Below are 20950 nucleotides of genomic sequence, written 5' to 3' on the forward strand. Positions count from 1 at the left end.
TGTAATTTGCTCAGTTAACTGTCAAGGGTAAAATTGTAAATCCAACCTGTAATTAGCTATATACCCAGGACAGTGTTGCAAATTACTATTACTGTGGGAAACACACCTTGGTTTTCAGCAGCAAAGATGCCAAATGCTTGGACTAGATGGCCCCTGTAGTCTCTTTCCAACTCAACAATTCTATTACTTCCATCTACATTTGCCTATAAATGGTCATGTATGTATTTCTGGAAACCTGGCCCAATCGAACCGTGCAAGGCTTTTAAAAAAAATTATTTATCTTATTTATCTTATTTATTAAAAGAGATTAATTTGCCTAGATCAGAAACTGTTGGGTATCAGGCCTAGGCTACCACCTATACACGGAAAGCTTCTACAGTTAGAAGCAGAGGGTGAACAGTAATCCTCCCACAACTACAAATCTCTTGCTCATCACCCATTACAGTTATCAAGCTGGATGTGTATCACAATACAGTGGTACCTTGGTTTACAAACTTAATCCATTCTGGAAGTCCGTTCTTAAATCAAAGCGTTCTTAAACCAAGGCGTGCTTTCCCATAGCAGTGGGGGACTCAATTTACAAATGGAACACACTCAACATGTTCTGCTTCCAAGGCAAAGTTCACAAACCAAAACACCTACTTCCAGGTTTGTAGTGTTCTTAATCCAAGTTGTCCATAAACTAAGCTGTTCTTAAACCAAGGTACCACTATAGTGCTAAAGGGGAAATTATCCCCACAGCTCTTCATCTGTAAGCAGCCAAGGTAAAGGTAAGGGAACCCCTGACCGTTAGGTCCAGTTGCGGACGACTCTGGAGTTGTGGTGCTCATCTCACTTTACTGGCTGAGGCAGCCGGCTTACAGCTCCCAGGTCATGTGGCCAGCATGACTAAGCTGCTTCTGGCGAACCAGAGCAGTGCACAGAAACACCATTTACCTTCCCAGAACGGTACCTATTTATCTACTTGTACTTTGATGTGCTTTCAAACTTCTAGGTTGGCAGGAGCAGGGACCTAGCAACGGGAGCTCACCCCGTGGCGGGGATTCAAACCACCGACCTTCTGATCGGCAAGCCCTAGGCTCTGTGGTTTAGACCACAGTACCACCTGTGTCCTGTAAGCAGCCAAAGGTTTGTTTAAAAAATAAATACAGTGGACGCTTGGGTTGCGAACACGAACCGTGCGGGATGCACGTTCACAACCCGCAGCGTCCGCAAACCACAGTGGTGCATCTGCGCATGCACGGGTTGCAATCTGGCGCTTCTGCACATGCGCAAAGTGTGATTTAGCGCTTCTGCACAAGCGCAACCACCAAACCCCGGAAGTAACCAGTTCTGGTACTTCCAGGTTTTGGCGGTCCGCAACCCAAAAAAATGCAACGTGAAGCCTCTGTAACCCGATGTATGACTGCAAATAGCAACTTTATTTACATTAAATTGGGAATTCAACTGTCAGGTTACATACTGCAACAGGAAACATATTCCCTAAAGGATGCTTTTCCAATCTCTCCAGAATAGAAATTTAGCAACATTTCTAGGCAAAACGTTATTCTTGGTTTGTTGGCTTTGCACTGGAAATTATCCTAAGATTTCTAACAAGGCAAAGGGCAGCAAAAAGGAGAACAATTGTTCTTCACTTCCTTATGGCACCCTTTCTAAAATACCTTGTCATTAATACTATTTTCACAAGGCAGACAATTCTTCCTTTCCTATTTCTTACAGCCAATTTCTCACATTCTTATCTATTTCTACTCTCCTCTGAACTGTCGCCAGTTTGTCTGCATCCTCTTTAGGTGTGGCTATCAACACAAGACAAAATCGTTCCAGCAAAAGCATGATCAAAGCCAAGCAGAAGATGGTTACTCCCAAAGTGGTGGATGCTGTGTTTCTTATTAATGCAACTCAAAACAGTATTTTATGTCTAAAACAATAGATCAGGCTATTAGTTTTCTATGTGTTTTTTCCCACTGTCATTTAAAAATAGGCTTGATAGAATATCAAATCTTCATTCACCCTAGATCAAGCTTCATAAATAATTCCCAAAATTCCTATTTTCTGCAACAAGATCCCTGCCACCAGATCTTCCTGTTTCTTTAAGTAATACTGTTTCCTCTTCTACAAAGACTTATTCTAATGCAATCTTGCAAAGAAGCCCACAAAAGTTGGTAGCCTACAAACAAATTTACCAGCCCTCTTATCCACAGGATAGTTAAAAATAAAATAAAAAGAACTACTATCAGAGAGGTCTTGCACCAGCCTATTTAGTTCCTGTGCTAGATGTGCATAAAGGGGCTTTCCTGCTCCATGACTAGTATGGAGACCAAATAAATATATCACGATTCTACCAGGTCACTCACTCATCTGCATGTAATTCCTGCAGAAGATTCTTAGCAAGGCTATTCATTATCTTTAATACCAGAGGTAGTTTGTCTCTGAATACCAGTTGTTGGGGGACCATAAATAGGGGAGAACTGTAACATTTATCTGCAATAGTGGGCTTCCTACAGGCATCTGGCTGGCCAATGTGAGAACAAAATACTGGCCTAAATAGGCTCTTGATTTGACACAGCAGCTACCAGGCTGAGTTGTTGGAAACAATATATTCTAAATGATTGGGATTTTTAAAACAAAATACTTTATCCATCAAAATTAAAAATATTTTAAAAATTCATATTCAGTGACACTGAAAATGCTCCAATTAAATTTTGATGCAAAAGGTTGGTATTGTGAAAAGAGACATTATGAAGTTTTCATCTTGCATAATCTTAAATGCATGCTTAACTAAACTGTGTACTGCTAACCCAGCATCACTGATATAAATGGTATTCCTGCTGTTGACTCCCCCTCCCCAGCCTACAACTACTGCATGTTACATGATGAATGTTGGAGCAATTAGGGGACAGAACCCCAACAGCTCCTAAAATTGTAATCTTAGCACATCAAGCGTTTCTGCTCCCCAACCCCTATGGCTAACTCCCTGAACAGTAGTAATGGACATTTAAAACAACAAAGCAATCCTACCATATCTACACAGAAGTAATTTATACTGAATTCAGTGACATACTCCCAGGTAAGCAGAGTTTGGAATCTAGCCTAATGTACATAAGGAATGCAGATTCTGAAGAAGTGTGTCATAATAGGAAGAAATCAGGAGGAGCAAAGTGGTAGAATGTTGCAAGGGGCCAGGAAAAATGGAAGATGGTTACAGATGGAGCAAAAGTATCAAAGAGAGCCACTGTCCAATATCCTGTGAAAGGGCCATCACACGTTATTTGATTTAATTGTTTGCAGACTCTTTTTCTGTGCAAGTCAATGAGATGCTTATATTTGCTCCTTTGACATGTACCTTGAAAATGTAAGAACTGCATTCCTGGATGATATCAAAGCCTACATGTTGCCCAATAATTCAACCTTCAGTTGTAGCCAGCCAGATCATCATGACCACGCCTGTTTGCTAAAAGAACCACTGGTTGAGTACACCTGTGCCCACATAAAAGTATCAGTTTGAAAATGGGACTCCCAAGTAGGTGTCTATGGGCATGACGGAATTCTTGCCCCTCCCTTCTAACAAAAAACAAAAAACCTTATTTATTTCAACAACTTACATACCGTTTAACACCCAAGTTTCAAAGTGGTGTACCATTAGATTACAAAAACAAAAAATGAAGTTTTTAGGAGGTGTTATTTGTTTGGCAGGGGGTGGCCTACTTTTTTGTCTGTTTTATTTGAGTTGTGCATAATAAATTTGCCTCTTGTTTGACAGGAGTCGGTGGGTCTCAGCATCAAAAAAAAATCTTCTGTGAAATGGGTATTTTGTGATGGCCACAACTTTTTAGATTTCTAAATCTGCTTTCAGGTCTCAAACGTTGGGGGCCTGTTGTAGAACCAAGTTGGCAACTACAAACCCATGAACTGCATACAGATCCCCAAATCAATTATATTTGCTCCCTGGCATATTTTAAATGCAAGGTATGGTGGAGTGTTTGCTCAGATTCCGTAAGTAAAGTGGTCTCTTTGTGGGAGTTTTACTGTATATGGAATGCGTGAACTACTGTACATAGGTTCTGCTGCTATATCCTTAACTAGTGAACCTTGGGGCTACCACAGAGCCTTTTTTGGAAGTGGCATCTGAGTTGCAAAACAACCTCTGCAAAGATGCCTCTCCAGTCCCTTCTTAACAGCCTTTTTGGCAACAGGGGAAGATTTTCTGAGGTTTTTAAGCAGTTTTTTAACACCAGACTGCAAACTATTTTATGCTTTTTCTAGGTAGTTATTTTGTTGTTTTGTTTTTTTAATGTATTTATTAAATTTTCAGATATACATTTTCCATCATTAAATACACAACAGTACATCCAATGATTTCCCTTCTTCTCCTTCCATGTTTCCTTGTACAGTGGTACCTCTGGTTACAAACTTAATTCATTCTGGAGGTCTGTTCTTAAACTGAAACTATTCTTATCCTGAGACTAATGGGGCCTCCCACAGCGCGTGCACCTCTGGCACGCAATTTCCATTTGCATCCTGGGGCAAAGTCTGCAACCAGGAGCAGCTACTTCCGGGTGAGTGGTGCTCGTAACCTGAAGCGTTTGTAACCAGAAGCGTTTGTAACCAGAGGTACCACTATACTTCCAAAAGTAACTGCATAGTCTATTTCCTCCATCTAGTTCCCTCCTTCAGCAGTGGTGGAAGCCTCTTGGGCACCTGGGGCGATGCACCCAGCAGCAGGGCGAATTGCCCATAGGGATGGGGCGTGCGGCACCCTTAGGGAGGAATGGGACGGGGCACGCCACGGGGCATCAGCCGCCCTACAGCTGAGGGGGAGGCAGTGGGAGGACAGTGTGGAGCCTATGGGCGCTGGAGATGTGTGGCTCTAGTGCGCTGCAGGCCCCATAGTGAGTGCCGCCTGCCATTTTGTCACCCCCCCTCAGTGGGGACACCCAGGGCAGGTCGCACCTACCGCACCCCCCTTGCTACACCCCTGCCCTCCTTTCCTTTATATCTTAATCTACATTATACTGTTGAATGTAGATTAAGATATAATGGAAAACAGGAAACTAGCTGGAGGAAATCAAATATGCAGGGGGTTGCTGCCTTTTATTGTTGATTGCTAAGCTTTAATTATTACTGCATAGGGTCTTGTGATTCTAGTATGTTTGCTGTCAGCCGCCCCAAGCGTGTTTATCGATAGGTGGCTATAATAAGTCTAATAAACAACTTCGTGCCACTGGCTACCTGTGAAGAGGGCAGCGTATACCGCAAGATGCATTTTAGTTCCTTAAGGCTGGATGATTTTGCACACTCCCCCCAAAATGAGAAATTGCTTTTCCCTGCTCTAGCCTAGTCCAAAACCAAGCACGTTTCTCATCCCACCACAATTAGCAACGCCACAAAATGCCATGGTAAAATAAATAAAAATCTGAAATCGGCTTCTGTCACTTGGGAACGAACCATGGCAACAGAGGCGTCGCTGCCTGTCTCTTACGGAGCGAGCCTGCTGTGTGCATGTTTCCTCAGAAGTAACTATTTCTCCCACGTAGCTATTGCAAAGGACTGCAGTTTCCCCTTCCTTCGGTTTAAACGTTGGTTATGCACACACTACATATGCACGGCTGCCCGGAGCCACTAAAAACCCTCTATATGTGTTTATCTCCCTACACAGGCAGCTGCCCCATTGCTGAGAAGGAACTCCTTCGCTTCCCTTCCCATATTTGTTCCTAAACGAGGTGTGAAGAGAAAAGCTCCCTTTCAGGGGAGGCGAGAAGAGCAATATAGCAGGCGAAGGGAAAACAAAGCTCAGGTAGACACACCTCAGTCTCTCACCAGCCCCCGCTTCCGCAACAATTAAGCCGCGCCAAGATGGCGACCACCCGAGGCTTTAGAAAAGAGAACGGACGACGGCCGGCGTCTTGAGAATCCCGCGCCCAAGAACTACAGCACCCAAGAAGCCCCGAGGAACGCGACGACTCGCTGGTTCCACCGACCCCGCCCCGTTTCCCAGAGGGCAGCGCGCCGCCAGAAACCAACCCCCTCAGCGGACTACACCTCCCAGCATGCCGTTGACCCAAAAGCCTTCGCTGCCAGGGCGGGTAGAGCTTGGCGAATTATAGTGGCTGAGAGCGAGTTTCTCGAGTAAGATGGCGGCGGGAGCGGTGGCGGCGGCAGCAGCAGCAGCGTCGCTTTGAGGAGAGAGACGAGAGAGAGAGGGAGAGGCGAGCGCTCGCTCCGCGGCGTGGCTGCCTCAGATGGTCGGCACTATCGGCTACCAGCGTGCGCTGAGCGGGGTTGGGGGTTAAGTCGGGCGCTGCGGTCCCGGCGGCGGCCAGAAGGGGACAGGCAGAAGGGCTGGGGCGGCGTCGGCGACAGCAGCAGCGAGAGCGAGAGCAGCGGCAGGAGCAACAGCGGAGCCTCGCGGAGAGAGGCGCCAGGCAGGTAGAGCGAGCTCCCGCGGCGGCCTCATCGCTTCGCTGCCCGCTGGCAACGGCTGTGAGGGAGGCGCCTCCATGTCGGACAACCAAAGCTGGAATTCCTCGGGCTCCGAAGAGGATCCCGAGACCGAATCCGGGCCGCCTGTTGAGCTCTGCGGAGTCCTCAGCAAGGTAAGGGGGTTCCTTCCTCTCGCCGCCACGGAGCGGTCGTGCTCGGCTCGGCTTTTCACCTGAGCTCCCGAGGGCCCCCCCCCCCTTCGTCTCCTTCGTGGTCGACGGGGGACATGCGGGGGGCGCCCCTTGCGGTAGGGTGGCCGGTTGTGGGAGCCTGGCGCCGATTTCCCCCCCCCTCCCCGCAATAACTGCCCCCCTCGCCTGGTAGCCTGGTAGGGTGGCGGCCTAGGAGCCTCCTGCCCCTCTTCCCCAGCTTAGAGGGAGGTCTCCGCACATCTCCTTCCCCGCCTCCCACTGGGTGTTGTGGCTTCTGTTTTTGTTATTATTCCGGTTTGGTGGTGGTGTGTTAAAAAAAGGCTTTACCTCTGCAGTCTTGGAAACCTTTTATCCGGGTCGGGGGGCGGATTGCTTAGTTTCAGAGCGAAGCCTTCGCCCTTTCTAGGTGGAAAATGTCTGTGAATGTCACTTTCTCTATTCCCCAGGAGCCCACCCGCCGCTGCCACCTTTCCTTGATGATCAAAGTATGAGTCTTGGTTTGAGGAAGGGTGACTTGGTAAAATAATATTCGTGCTCACTGGAGTGGGACTTTTTATTATTTAATTTCTGTGTGTGCGCGCGCGCATGTGATGCAGCGGAGAAGGAAAAAAGATCAATCTGTTCCATCAGGTTCTTCTCAAGAGCCTGGTAATCCTGACTAGATTTCACTTGTAGCCACAGCTTGGCTGAGTAATGCTGCCGAGGCAGCCTGTATGGGGAATCGCTCAGGGCGCATCCACTCGTTGATTCTGCACGACTGGAAAAGCTAACTTCTTGGGCCCGCGAATCGAAACCTTACACGGTTTTCTCCCTCTTTTAAAAAAACGAAGGAAACAAAATCATGTGATATGCATGAACACATAACGCACAATTGTACCATGGAGAAGAGTGGTGTGACCTTTGCTCTAAACAGTGCAGTAAAATAGACTGACTGGAGGGACAGTATAGGGAGAAAGTACAGTAGAAAGCAGCTGTATACACAACTGGAGGACTTTAAGGCTTCAGTCCCTGTATTATTTCTAATTTTTAGCATGAATCCTTTGCAGTTTTGCTATTTAGAAACTTGCAAAGGTGTCATTATTCAGACAGAAAGCTAAGTTTTTAAGCAAGACATCAAGTTTTAGCAATATGATTAAGTCCTTCAGAAACTAAATGGTAATTTTGCTTTTTGAAGCAGTTTCACTTGCATTATGTTTTTGACCCTGTTTGTGTACTGAAGCAAGCAGTGAAAGCACAAGCTGTGAGATGCTCGAGTTGGAAAACGTTATTGCTGAAAAAGCTTTTGCAGTCCAGTTAGTTTTCACGTATTTATAAGGAAACTAAACATAAATTCCCAAGTATTGTCATTTCTGAATTAGAAGGTAGATAAAGGTAAAGGGTAAAGGGACCCCTGACCATTAGGTCCAGTTGTGACCGACTCAGGGGTTGCGGTGCTCATCTCGCTTTATTAGCCGAGGGAGCTGGCGTACAGCTTCCGGGTCATGTGGCCAGCATGACTAAGCCGCTTTTGACGAACCAGAGCAGCGCACAGAAATGCCATTTACCTTCCCGCCGGAGCGGTACCTATTTATCTACTTGCACTTTGACGTGCTTTCGAACTGCTAGGTTGGCAGGAGCAGGGACCGAGCAACGGGAGCTCACACCGTCGTGGGGATTCGAACTGCCGACCTGATCGGCAAGTCCTAGGCTCTGTGGTTTAACCCACAGCGCCACCCGTGTCCCGGTAGAAGGTAGATCAAGTGCTGCAAATGGGGACTCTGGATCAGGTAACAAGAATATGACACATGGCATGCTGTCCAGATCTCAGAGATTGGAAACACATGCAGCCCTTTAGCCCAGTATGACTTTAGATGATAGTTAGCTGCCAGAAGGAATTTAGGCATCTTTGTTACAGCAAAGATATGGAGCAACTCTCTGCCATTTTTCAGTAGGAATGGAGACTTCTGTGGTTGAGTCTAGTGCAGCTTTCTTCCACACTGACTATTCCTACTGGCTTTAGCTAAATGGCCTGATTTTTGCTCTAAAGCATAAGCACAGAATGCTCACCTGCACTTATCTTTGAACAGAATTGTAATGCTCACAACCAGTGTGGATTTAGACTGTTGCCAGGTGCAGGTACTGACGGTTGTGTACAGTATGTAATGTGGCAATTATTCAACATCCTTGACAACTTTCTTTTCTTGTCAACTGTTTAGTTTTAGTTTTAAACTCAATCTGCAACTTACTGCAACTTTTATTATTAGCCAATGTACAATTTATACCAACATTATTTCAGCTCCTTGTCATCATGTGACTTCCAAATGTTAAATCTCAAGGTTGAAATGTATGTTGCTTTTACAGGCTGCCCACCCCTGATGTTAGCCAGGATGCCTTTCCTGTTCTCATCTATACAGGAATAAATGAAAGGAAATCTAAATTGCAAAATGTGATCTAACCTGTTGCATATTAAAAAGCTGAGCTACATTATTGCATAGTTTTTAGAACTTTCTTTGTGATTTGTGTCTTCATTAATGAAATAAATTGAAATTAGTAGATTTGCAAGGATTTAAAAAGCAACGATACAGTCTTCTGCTAAATATAAGGTACAGGAACAAAAAAAAACACCTTTTTTCTTATAGAATGCCCACTTGAATGGCAACTTATGCAAGTGCATATTATGCATGCACATACTGTATATTATCACTGTAGAATTCTATACAAAGAATAATTTGCTGTATGTTAGCTTGTCAAACTGCTAAGCTTGCTTCTATCTTTAGTACAATCTTTTTCTCTCTATACTATTCTAATTTAAGATTTTCTATATATTTTAACTTATAGAATGAAACTCATTGTTGTGGAATGGCTTTTGATCTAAGAGATGTCCATTGAGAGCCAGTGTGGTATAGTGGTTAAGAGCGGTAGTCACGTAATCTGGGAAACCGGGTTCGTGTCTCTGCTCCTCCACATGCAGCTGCTGGGTGACCTTGGGCCAGTCACACTTCTCTGAAGTCTCTCAGCCCCACTCACCTCACAGAGTGTTTGTTGTGGGGGAGGAAGGGAAAGGAGAATGTTAGCCGCTTTGAGACTCCTGAAGGGGAGTGAAAGGCGGGATATCAAATCCAAACTCTTCTTCTTCTTCTTCATTAACATATGGGAATGGGAGATTGTTTTTGCCAATCCCCTCCTCCTGCTGCAGCCCCTGAACCTCGCAAAAATAAGTTCCAGAAGTTTGGAGGACCCTTAGAAGAATGTGGAAGGTGACATGAAAAGTTCAGGGGACTGCAGCTGGAAGAACTTGCAAAAATTTCTTTCACTCTTGATCAAATGCTGCTCTACAAGATTATTGCCCATTGCATATGTATTTTAAGATATGGATTATATTATTAAGACACAAATAGCATTAAAAGTGAAATCCTCAGTTCAGTACTTTTACTGAACATTAATTAAAACTAGATTGTAGATGATCCATTGAGGAAGGGTTAACCAGTGAGTGTTCTATTGTGACCTTGCTTATCATTGGTGGAAACTTTATTGCTATTTAAGTTTCTTTTAAGCTTCTTTTATTTAATATTTTAATATTATGTTTACTTAGTTATCTGAAGTAACTTGAAGTAACTAATTCTCTTTGGGTTATTCCTAGTATTTTGTTACAAGTTAAGAATAATTTGAAGAGTTCCAGCTCAGTTGGTAGAGCATGAGAGACTCAATCTCAGGGTCATGGGTTCAAATCCCAAGGGCAAAAGATTCCTGCATTGCAGGGGTTTGGACTAGGTGATCCTCGTGGTCCTTCCAACTCGACAATTCTATGATTCTAATCAGGGCATCTTTACATTTTGATGAATTTAATCTGGGACAGTGGTATGGATTTTCTGGAAAAGTTTGAGTGGAAATATTTACCCTATATCAGCTTGTTGGCATGCTAATTTAGCATGCTTAGATTGTATAGTTGGCTCGGTGTCTAGGGGATAGTAGTCTGAAAAGGTTAGTTGCAACTTTGAAATTGCCTGTTTTGATACTGTATCCATTCATGATGTTGCAAATAAAATTTAGGTAACAATGTACTTTTAAAACAAAATTAACTGCAGAAAAGGATGATACCAAACAGTAGGCATACTACAAGTAGACCTACTGAAAACAATGAAATCATTTATCTCAGTTAGTCAACTCTGACTTGAATGCCACCAATTGTAGTGGCAAATCTGCTGTCTCACTCACATCATTACTATCTGCAAACATCTGTCTATATAAAAAGTGTAATTCATGTTATGCTGCAGTAAATTCACTGATCAATTGCCGTATTTTTCCGTGTATAAGACTAGGTTTTCCCCCTAAAAAATAATGTCAAAAATTAGGGGACGTGTTTTACACGGATACATCTCCCCCCACTTTCTCAAATCTGAGCCCCCCGAAATAGGGGGCATCTTATACATGGAGTCATCTTATAGACGGAAAAATACGGTAAATAACTTTTCATCTTAGTTTCAAGACTCCTCATATTGGTAGGGAATGAGTTCATTTATTTGGGAAATAGTAAGTTATTTTCTCTTCACTTTTGCCATGCAAATGTATAGGATGATATCTGGTCATACTTGGAATAGACGCATCAAAATCAATGGACTTGGGTAATTTAAGTTGATTGGTTTCAATGAGTCTATTCATGAGTATGACTAACATTGGCTATTACCTATAATCTTGGGTCCATCACATGACCTGTGAAAATTGTGGTAATGATGTCTGTTTTCAGCAGTAAGTAGCCATGGTTCATTAGAAAATCTCCAAAATTCCTAAATTGCTCTCCATTGACTCTTAAGCTGACACCTCCTTCGTCTGTAACGACTGTACACCCACATAATCTATTCCAGATGATTGGGAGAGGAAATCTATTCCACCATCAGTGTCCATTCTGCCAGTAGATGAATACCATTGAATTTTATTCATAATAAATTGGTGACTTTTTAGGGCTATCTCAGATGTCACAAAGTAATGAAAATTCAAAACTTTCCTCAATACTTTGTGACACTTAGATGATCCTAATAATTGCATTGCCCACTGATAGGGGTTCCTTTCAAATATGCCTAAATCTTGGTTGCTCTTTGTACCTGCTCTTGCTTGTCTGCAGATGGCAAGAATTGAACTCTGTATTCCAAGAACTGCACTATGGCTTTGTCTATTCATGTTGTTTTCTATGCTGTGATGAATAGTTCTGTTTGCCTTTTGAGCAGTGAAATGTGTGGAACTGATTATTGTATTATTGGAAATAAATCCTAGTGGCTTGTCTCAGTCATAATGTTTACTTAAGTTAAAAGAAATGAAAACTTTTTCTTTAACTAAGAAATGAATACTTTTTTATTTCGAGTGTAGGTATAAAACTTTGCGTTTGTTTCTAATGATTAATATATTGTACTTGCCAATTTGAATTGTTTAAAAATGCAACTATACAGGCACTAAGGCATGCTTCTGTAATTACCATTTTCATTCACTATGACAATCCTATGAGGACACAATGGCCTGGTTCAGAAATCATGGTAAGACAAACTATGACTTACCAGGATTGTGTGGGACTCCAAAGAGAAACTTGTGGTCACATTGCTCCTTTCCTGGCTTTATTCCAATGCTAAGTCAAGGTTTTACTTCAAAATGATTTCTGAAACTCCGCCCTTTTATAAAACAAAAGAAGAACCCTTGTTAGCTGGAAAAACATAAGGCATTGAGTGTTGCCCAGGCCCTTAAAACGGACTGCTAGTGGTCCCTAAGAATTCTGACAGTACCCCATACCTAAATAGGACTGCCTATTGTTGATCTAAAATATTTTCCTCAGCTTGCTGTCAATTAACTAGCAGTCAATTAACTTGCAGTCCTCTGATACTTAAGTTGAATTAGCTATTGAATTCTCAGAGTTCTGCTGTCTCATTTGGGTGTTTGCTAAGAATGCACAAAACTGGTTGCTTACTTACAGTTCAGTCTCTTTGGTTCAAAAACTGAAGTGCTAACCCATGAAGCTTATATGTGACTATTTGTGCTTGATTATTCTTCATTAATTTAACATAAAAGTTGGAGTTCATTGTTTGACCTCTGAAAAGGACCTATAAGGTTCAGTGTTGAACCAGTGAAATAGTTTATAGAACTTTATATTTTTTTTGGCAGGCATTAATCTGGTTAGTTTTTATGTACATTTTATCTACTGCTTTGTTTTATGTTTTACTATTCAATTGGCTTTTAACATTATGTTTCTTAAATTGTGCTTAAATTGTGCTTAAATTGTTAGCTTCCTTCGGCATCTGTTGGACAGAAAAGCAGATTGTTTAAATAAAATATTTCATATAGAACTAAAACCTAGGGATATCAAGCACATAGGAACGAATTGGCAGTTTTAAAAGCCAGGAAGATTTTTGGTCAGCTTTTCCCCATACCCCACTACTATATGCCAGGTACTGTATTTTAGAACTCAAGCAGCTAGTATCTGTAGATTCCTATTTTGATACAAGTATTATCTGCAGCAAAATGTTGCAGTATACTCAGCTCCTGTTCTTTTTAGTCTTCTTTAGGCAGGGTTCAGAAGGATGGGAAAGAATGAACCCTCTTTCTTTCTAATCCATCTTTGAGGCAGTATCTACTGTACTAAAGAATTGGGTGGCAGGTAGTAGAAAAAGATAAATAAAAGCATTTATTTCATTCCATTTATGAATTGCTTCCTGTGAAACAGCTCAAAGCAATCTAACATTAAAAAACACAGGCATTTTTTAGCTATTAAGCTTGGATGAGAATTCTGGAGAGTAGTAAATGGAAAAATCAACTTTATTCATTTTCTTTTCACCTCAAACATCACTGTGTAGTCTAGGGAATAAAGGGCTTTTTATTTTTTTTAAGAACACATCACAACACCTGCTTCCAGAATGCTTTTGCTAAGCTGATAGGTGTTTGAGCTGGCTAATTACCTCCCCACCCCCATTGTAAACACACCCCATGCCAAACTAGCACCTCAACAGCATTCTGTCTGGAAGCTAACAGATGCTTGTCAGGTTTTGGCTGTGAAAAAAAACTTAACTTACAGATGAATATATTTATATACATGCTGGGACCCCCCAAGAAAAAGTAGACAGCTCTGTCTTATTTTGAGGTAGTGCTATTCCACCTCACCTCGTTCCCAGTGGAAGCCAGTGCTGGCAGTTTCACCAGCAATATCCCTTCCCTAAGTCATTTCAGGAAACCATTAGTACTCATCATTCTGTGGGCCATACTCAGATTTGGTACTCTACCCTTGCAGAGGTTACAGATCGCCTGAAGCTAAAATCTGATGAAGTCTGATGAAGCTACTGAATCCTTCTGTACTTATGATTGATTGTATGAATCTGTTTTCATAGATGTTAATGCAGTATTACCAGTAGTATTTATTTTAGGAACCCAAAATCCATTGCACAATGCTGATGGGGTGTTAATGCCAAATATTAAATGTATATTCAAATGTCGTTCTTATATACTTCTGTTTATTGTGGAGCTTTGTATTTATTAAATGTTCCTTTCAAGCACATGGAGATCACATGGTGATCTACTCATTGAGGTTTCTGCCCAGGTGAAACACAATAGCTCTTCTGCATAAACTATGTGCACAAGTGTACATTTTAGTTATGTGTACTGTTTTATTGTGCTACTCTCATTTCACAGTGATGACTGTTTTGACAAAGAGATGAGAGAGGAAGGAGTCTAATATATGTGTGGAAAAAATTAGTTAAGTCTAGGCTAGCGGACATAAACATTTAAAATCTGTGTCCAGTTTTTGTATCTGAGCCTGCAACATATTTATTCTGAACAATCAGTTTCTTCAGGATGAGGACTGTAGACTAAGCCTCTTCTTAAAAGGCAGCCCAGATTTACAGGAATACAAACCATGTATTTCAGTCTGGAGTTTATAGTTGGTGATAGGACATAACCACCTAATGTTTATTGTGAATTGTGGCAGATCTGCCGCTTCTGAAATGGTATTGTTATGATTGTCCCTACTACATCTGATCTTGTTTATTTTGAACACTTATTTTCTAAGGAATTGGCATTTCATTTTCAGGTTGTCTGCATCAGAACCACTTTTTACTCAGTGTTGTAACTTTTGGTTGAAGCACTATACATTAGCATATATATTGTAATTGTTTGTTTGTTTTTATGAAAAAAAAATGTAAAACTAGATTTGGAATAAACTATGGGTGGTGTATAGCTATTGAAGTAAATGAATTTAAGTAACTTTGATTTCGCTGGGTCTATTTTCTGAGTATGACTTGGTTGGGTTTCACTCGTAAGAAAATGATGCACAAATGGTATGGAGCTTTGTTTGATTAAAAAATGTATGTGTTTGTTTTCTTTAGTGGACCAACTACATCCATGGGTGGCAGGACCGGTGGGTGGTCTTGAAGAACAATACTCTAAGTTACTACAAGTCTGAAGATGAAACTGAGTATGGCTGCAGGGGCTCAATCTGTTTGAGTAAGGCTGTCATTACAGTAAGTGTTGTTTTAAAGTTTCTTTGTGCCCGTGCTTTATGTACATTTCCAGACAATAATAAATACAAGCAAATATGGTAAAAAAATAATAATTTTTAGTGTAATCTTCTGTCAGAGCAATATGGTTTGGAAATACTTTCATAAGAACTGTCAATATTTTTAGTTAGCTATAGGAAGAATAGAAAATCTTTGCAAGAATTATTTTTCGGTATAACATTCTGAGATGCACAGCAATCAAGCGTGTGCCTTGGATTCAGGTGAATCCCAATTCTAAGTGGGGTGCCTCATAGGGTTTTTGGGATCTGTTAGAATTGAAATGGGAAGTATAGGAGAGAGCAAGAGACAAAAGCAGGGACACTGAAGCACTTTACGGTGCCTCAGCAATCCAGACATCAGAACAATTTCTGCTTACCTGTATCTGTCAAAAATTAAAGTAGCATCTTTAAGCTTACCATACAAGGAATAATACTGGGGTGGGTTGATGAAGAAGAGAGAGCAGACACCACTGACAGTTCAAGCTTACAATCAGTGGGAATGATATTACCCCCAAAATAAATCCGTTTTAGTTATTTGTGACTCCCAAATCAAATTTAAATATGCCTAGCACAAAAGCCCCTGGACCTATTTGCCTGTTATTTGGCAAGCTTTATCCATTCTGGTGGGGCTAGTATGCTTTCAGAATTCATCCATTTATCTTGGAGGGGGAAATGCTAAACTCCCCCCCCCCCCATTTCCAATAGTGAAGGGTGGGGAGAACAAAGTAGACCTGGTTGGACTCCAAAGTGAGTTAGGCAATATAGTGCCTTGGACGCTAATGGACTGTTTTCTAGAGCACCAAATTATAGTCTGAACTGAATCTTGTGACCAGTGTACACACCTAAGAGCAATATTGCAATAATTCTGAAACCATCTTAAGACCAGCACATAAGACCTGATTCATCAGCAGATATGCATGGAAGCACCATGCTCTAGCAGCTTTCGTGCTCTTGGTATTAATGTATGATTCAGGCTTCAGGTGGCTTCATCACATGTTTCTTAAAGTGTATCATGGGGCTTAAAAAAAAAAAAGCCTTGTCCAGGCCAGGCTCAAGAGACCTGAATCGCATGTGTAAGAACCACATGTACAGCTGGAGCTTGTTTGTTTTTTAGTGCAGTGTTTCTGCTGCCAAGGAGACAAGCCACTTTTGAAACAGCAGCTTGTCCCTTTTAAAAGTGGGAAAGATATGTTTTCTAAGAAGATTTTGCCATTCATTAATTTGTAAATATTTGTGTTAACAAAAACACTTTAAAATGTCTTGTTGCCCCATTTATTGTGGTCTTCTTTTACATCAGGGGTGGGGAACATTTTTAAACTCCACAGACCAGATCCTTACTGTGACCAGCCTAAATTGGCAGGTGGGTGGCCCTGAAACAACATAATTATGATTTCGCATGGTTGACAGATGGGCAATGTCTCAAAATTGGTTAGTATTGAACTGTAGTCACTTGATGATATAACAGTGTTTGCTGTTGTGGTTTCATTAACTACACACTACCGAATTTTATGATTTTGCAAAAACAGCCATGGAGTTTGCATCCTAAAATATATTCGGTAGCTAGTGTAAAGTTGCAGCAACAGCTACCTGTAGCATAGCAGTAATTTAAAGCAGTTTAATAGTAACCCTCTTCTTTCCTGAATAATCCCTGAGATTATATAGATGATATAACTGGTGACTTCAGCTGATGGACAGGAGGGCAGGGTTCAATCCTGCATTGGTTGTGCACCCTGTTCCCACATATTGTTTAGGACAAAAACCCAATAAAGAGGCTCCTGTCAGTTTATCTCTTTGGTTTCTATGTCTTTGAAAGCAGGCGGATCCCATATTTGATTATATGCACTGCTAGTTAATAATTAGCTTCAGCTGTTCCTCCATTAGTACCATAACAACTTTATATTATACCAATCTGTACTGTTCAGATTTGTCATTTAGAATGTTAAGTGAGAAAATTATTTTAGCATAGGATTTAGAAAACCATATTGCTGCAGATTCACTGAAGAAAATGTTTTAGGTTAAAATTACATTTTAAAGACCTCAGATTGATATGCTAGAGTTACACCATCCCTCTTCCTGATACTGAAAGAATTTTTTTTCACAGATCTTTATCTGCTGTTTATAATAAAATGTAACATTTGTGTCATAAATTGGTTAGTATTGAGCCATAGTCACATATAGCAGTGTTTGCTGTTGTATTTTCCTTAAGTACACACTACCAAATTTTATGATTTTGCAAGAACATATAATCTGGTAACATTGCAACTACATCTTTTAAAAATCAGAAGCCCTGTGTTGAATCTTCTTAGACTATTACTTAAAAACGCTCCAATCCCTGTAACTTTGAAGCAACTTGTGAAACTACCTCACTGGTGGAACATGCCCCTTCACAATAGTTCACAATTGTAAGCAGATGTACGGTTTCTGATTCTCTTTCCTTGACCTGATTGTTTTCTGATTATTTAGAGAAGGCTTGGCAACTATTGTTTAGGAATTGCTGTGGAACCTGAGAGGAAGTGTAGTGGAAGCAGTAAATCTTCTGTATAAACACAGTAGATGTTGCACTGCACATTTATTTACAGCAGAGGCACAGGTTTGCTTCCTTTATAGGCTGGGGAAATAGCTGTGAAGCAATTGCTTTGAAAGTTTTTAAAGGAAAAATGTAATTTATAATTTTAAACTCACCTCCCCCCACAAAAAAAAAGAAAAATACCCTTTTAAACTGCATCTGGTCTACTAAGATGTAGATGCCAAATGCAAACCAACTTTGTGTGGCAACTGAATCTCTGAAGATAACCTGTTGGCAGTGATATGCCCTCTATAATTTCAAATGTGAAAATAGGGACCCTCCTGCTCATGAGTGAATGGTACAAAGCAGAGTGTAACAGCCCAATTAAGATTGTCCCCAGTGGTGACTTGGCATTAATAGAGGCGTCTCCACTTGTGAAAGGCAGGACACCTATTTATTATTGATCCCTCCTACTCAATGCAGCCCCTGAAAAGCTTCTCTTAAGTATTGGGATATACCATAGATTGCTATAGTTTGGAGTGCCTTCAGTTGCCCTGTAAATTAAGATTTTGGGGGAAAAAGTTTATTTAAAAGGGGAGAAGGGTCAGGTGATCCACACCTTGGAGCATGAATCTAGTGCCTCCCCACCCCCCACAAATAACATTCCTCCCTGTCTGGCTGTTGCATTTACAGACACCTTAGTCAGGAAGCATCCAATCTCCCATTCCTTATTTTGTGCAGCAGTTGCCAATCAGGCTGCTGCTTGGTCATGATACTCCAGTCACCTTAACTGAGAGGCACCAAGGAGACTCCCCCTCTCTGTTTCCCTTTCATCTCTGGAAATCTTTCCAGTTGGTTAGGCCTTCATGGTCAAGGCATTCTGATTATAGTAGACAAATCACCTCCATCCTTCCTCCCCACTTTAGAGCCAGGGAGGGGCAGGGATCATTGCACAATTGCCAGGGTGGTTTCCACCCTCTCTGTCATTTCCAGATTGAGTACAAGGCTCACTCTCCGTGGCAAGCAACACTGTGGAAACCTGACTTTGAAACTCCTGATACACGCACAATGTTACAGCTGCATTTGGCCCTAAAAGCACTGTGGTGTTTTTACAAAAATTTGCTTGGGTTGAGTGAACATGGTTGCTGGGTTGTAAAATAGAAGGGTGGGGGGGAGTTGTTGGTCTGTTTGCCGTTGCAATACAGCCAAAAAATGTTTCCTTCCAGTAGTAGTTTTTTTAAAAAAAACAAAATAACATATTGATAGAAAGCATTGAAAAATAAATCCATGGTTGCAAAATGTTGCCCCGCTGAGTATTTGTTGTTTAATGTTAAAACTGTTTTTTAGTCACGTGTGCAGAATAGGAAGGTGCAAGAAGGTTCAGTATTTAAGGCTTATTGGAATAAGAAAAATCACAAAACTATGATAATGCTTAACAATTGGATAATGCCTTCAAGTGCTCAAAATGTCTCACATACGTTATGTAGCTGCAGTCCTTACAACAGTGCTGTGAGACTGTGGTAGGGAACTTCTGGCCCATGGGCCAATATTGGTTTGCCGTGGGTTCTAGTTTTGTCCTTGAGGCTGGTTTCTTTTTTTAAGCACACCCACTTGTCCATCAGCTGACAGCACTCCAATTAGCTGGGGTGGGAGTTTCAATTCCTCAGGGAAATGGCATGTGTAGTCATGGCAGCAGGATTTAATCTCCCGCTCATCAGCTGTTGAGAGGAGACTTACATTCTGCTCAGTTCGACAGGATTCAATACAAGCCCCCTTCTTGATGACAGGGGTTTGCATTGAAACCTATACTAAAATGGAGGGGCAACCCTTCGTTTTAGCAAGGTGTTCAGTACACACCGCTTGTCATCAGGAAGGGGTTTGCCTTTAACTGCCTACTTAAATTGAGCTTTCGTCTTCTGTTTTAGCAAAGAGCTTTGAAGTGCTGCCATAGTGACCTCAGGTGATTGCTAAGTGGATAGCCCTACCCACCTGTCAGATTTTGTATAAACCTAATAAGAACCTGGTCCATGGAGCCACGTCCATGTTTTCCTACCCCTTCTGTAAGCCAGGTCATATTTAAGTCATATTGCAGACGACAGTTTCTGAGGTTGGGGTGCGGAGCTTTAGTAAGGTCACCTAGAAGTTCATGGTAGAGACAAGATTTGAACCAGGTACCTTCTGATGCAAAGTTCAGTCTTTTGACCATTACATGGTACAAAGAAGATATAGACTGTCTTCTTTGTCTGCACCAGGACATTACAGCCAATCACTTCCTGCTCATACATCTCACAAAAGCTGCCCTTACAACTTAGGGGACCCTCCAGAGCAATATCGCACCTAGGGGCTGCGGTTGGAAAGGGAAATTGACTGAAGCAGCAACAACAAACAGTGTCTCAGTTTGTAATAGGTTATTTGTACAAAAACCTCTCTGGATCTCTGGCCAGTGTTTTGAATGAAGAAGGGATTCCAATAAGCAAACTGAAAACTTTATTGGAAGAATGACAACATTTTGGCCAATGCGCTGGACTTTAGTGCAAGATTATCTGATCATTAAGTAGACTGGAAAGCTATTTAAAACTTGCTACAAGTGTCACACACAACAAAATGTTGTGGTGTGGAATGCTGTTGTTCAAGCCAGGATTCAATGCACACTGAGCATTCTTAGTGGGCTGTTTGAGTCCCCCTACTGATATCTCACTCTGACTGCCACTCAGAATTGAGATCTTGGTTTGTATATCTGATAAAGAAAGCAATGTTGTTAAGAATGCATCTTTTAAAAGTTAATCTCAGTATTGCATATACCTATGTGGTTATAAGTGGGCCAGAATTATGGTATCAGTGCAAAATACTCAGCAGTATTTTCTGTAGCTAACTAGGTTTGCATCTTATCAGTGCTTGGATGAGACACCTCGGAACCTCAATGTATGTCACTTTACGCTGTGTTTAAGAAATATTGCATGTAAATGTGACCAATAGTTGCAGTGATAGACATTGTAATGAACTGAAAATAATAGCAATGAAATGTCATCCCGTGTCACCCGAATGAGCTGTATGTACCTCGTGAAAGCCGTGATTGTGATGTTAATAAGGTTCTTAGTTCATAATTAATTTTTATCCTTTGAATTTCTTTGTTCCTGTAGTGTGTTTGACCTGATTAATAGAGCTAATAAGAGTATTAGCAAAAATTGAACTTTTTTAACCTGTGGTGTGCTTTGTGCATCCATTAAAGATTTAAATACTAAAAGAAGAGGAAATTAGGTGCAGTTCGTTAGGTACTTTAGTTTAGGTCCAATTACAAAAGGTGGGGTG

At 41.4% G+C, this 20950-nt stretch overlaps 2 protein-coding genes across 6 annotated transcripts in view; one reads left to right on the forward strand and one right to left on the reverse strand.

Moving 5' to 3' along the window:
* The window catches only part of POLK (DNA polymerase kappa), a 33280-nt gene extending 27320 nt beyond the window's left edge, over positions 1-5960 (reverse strand). For 2 of the 3 annotated variants that reach the window (XM_082191906.1, XM_082191904.1), the window contains exon 1: positions 5805-5960. The gene's annotated coding sequence lies outside the window, so the exon portion shown is untranslated. Of the gene's footprint in view, positions 1-3018; positions 3041-5804 lie in introns of those variants that run through there. The other variant, XM_082191905.1, reaches the window with a different exon arrangement.
* Positions 5961-6354: 394 nt separating this feature from the next.
* Positions 6355-20950, forward strand: part of CERT1 (ceramide transporter 1) — a 50387-nt gene continuing 35791 nt past the window's right edge. For all 3 annotated transcript variants that reach the window (XM_082191933.1, XM_082191932.1, XM_082191934.1), the window contains exons 1-2: positions 6355-6593; positions 14966-15100. In XM_082191933.1, coding sequence (XP_082048059.1) covers positions 6498-6593; positions 14966-15100 — 231 coding nt within the window. In that variant the 5' untranslated portion in view covers positions 6355-6497. The remainder of the gene's footprint in view (positions 6594-14965; positions 15101-20950) is intronic.

The sequence above is a fragment of the Podarcis vaucheri genome (assembly GCF_965113315.1).
Source record: "Podarcis vaucheri genome assembly, chromosome: 11".
In the NCBI taxonomy this organism is placed as follows: Eukaryota; Metazoa; Chordata; class Lepidosauria; order Squamata; family Lacertidae; genus Podarcis; species Podarcis vaucheri.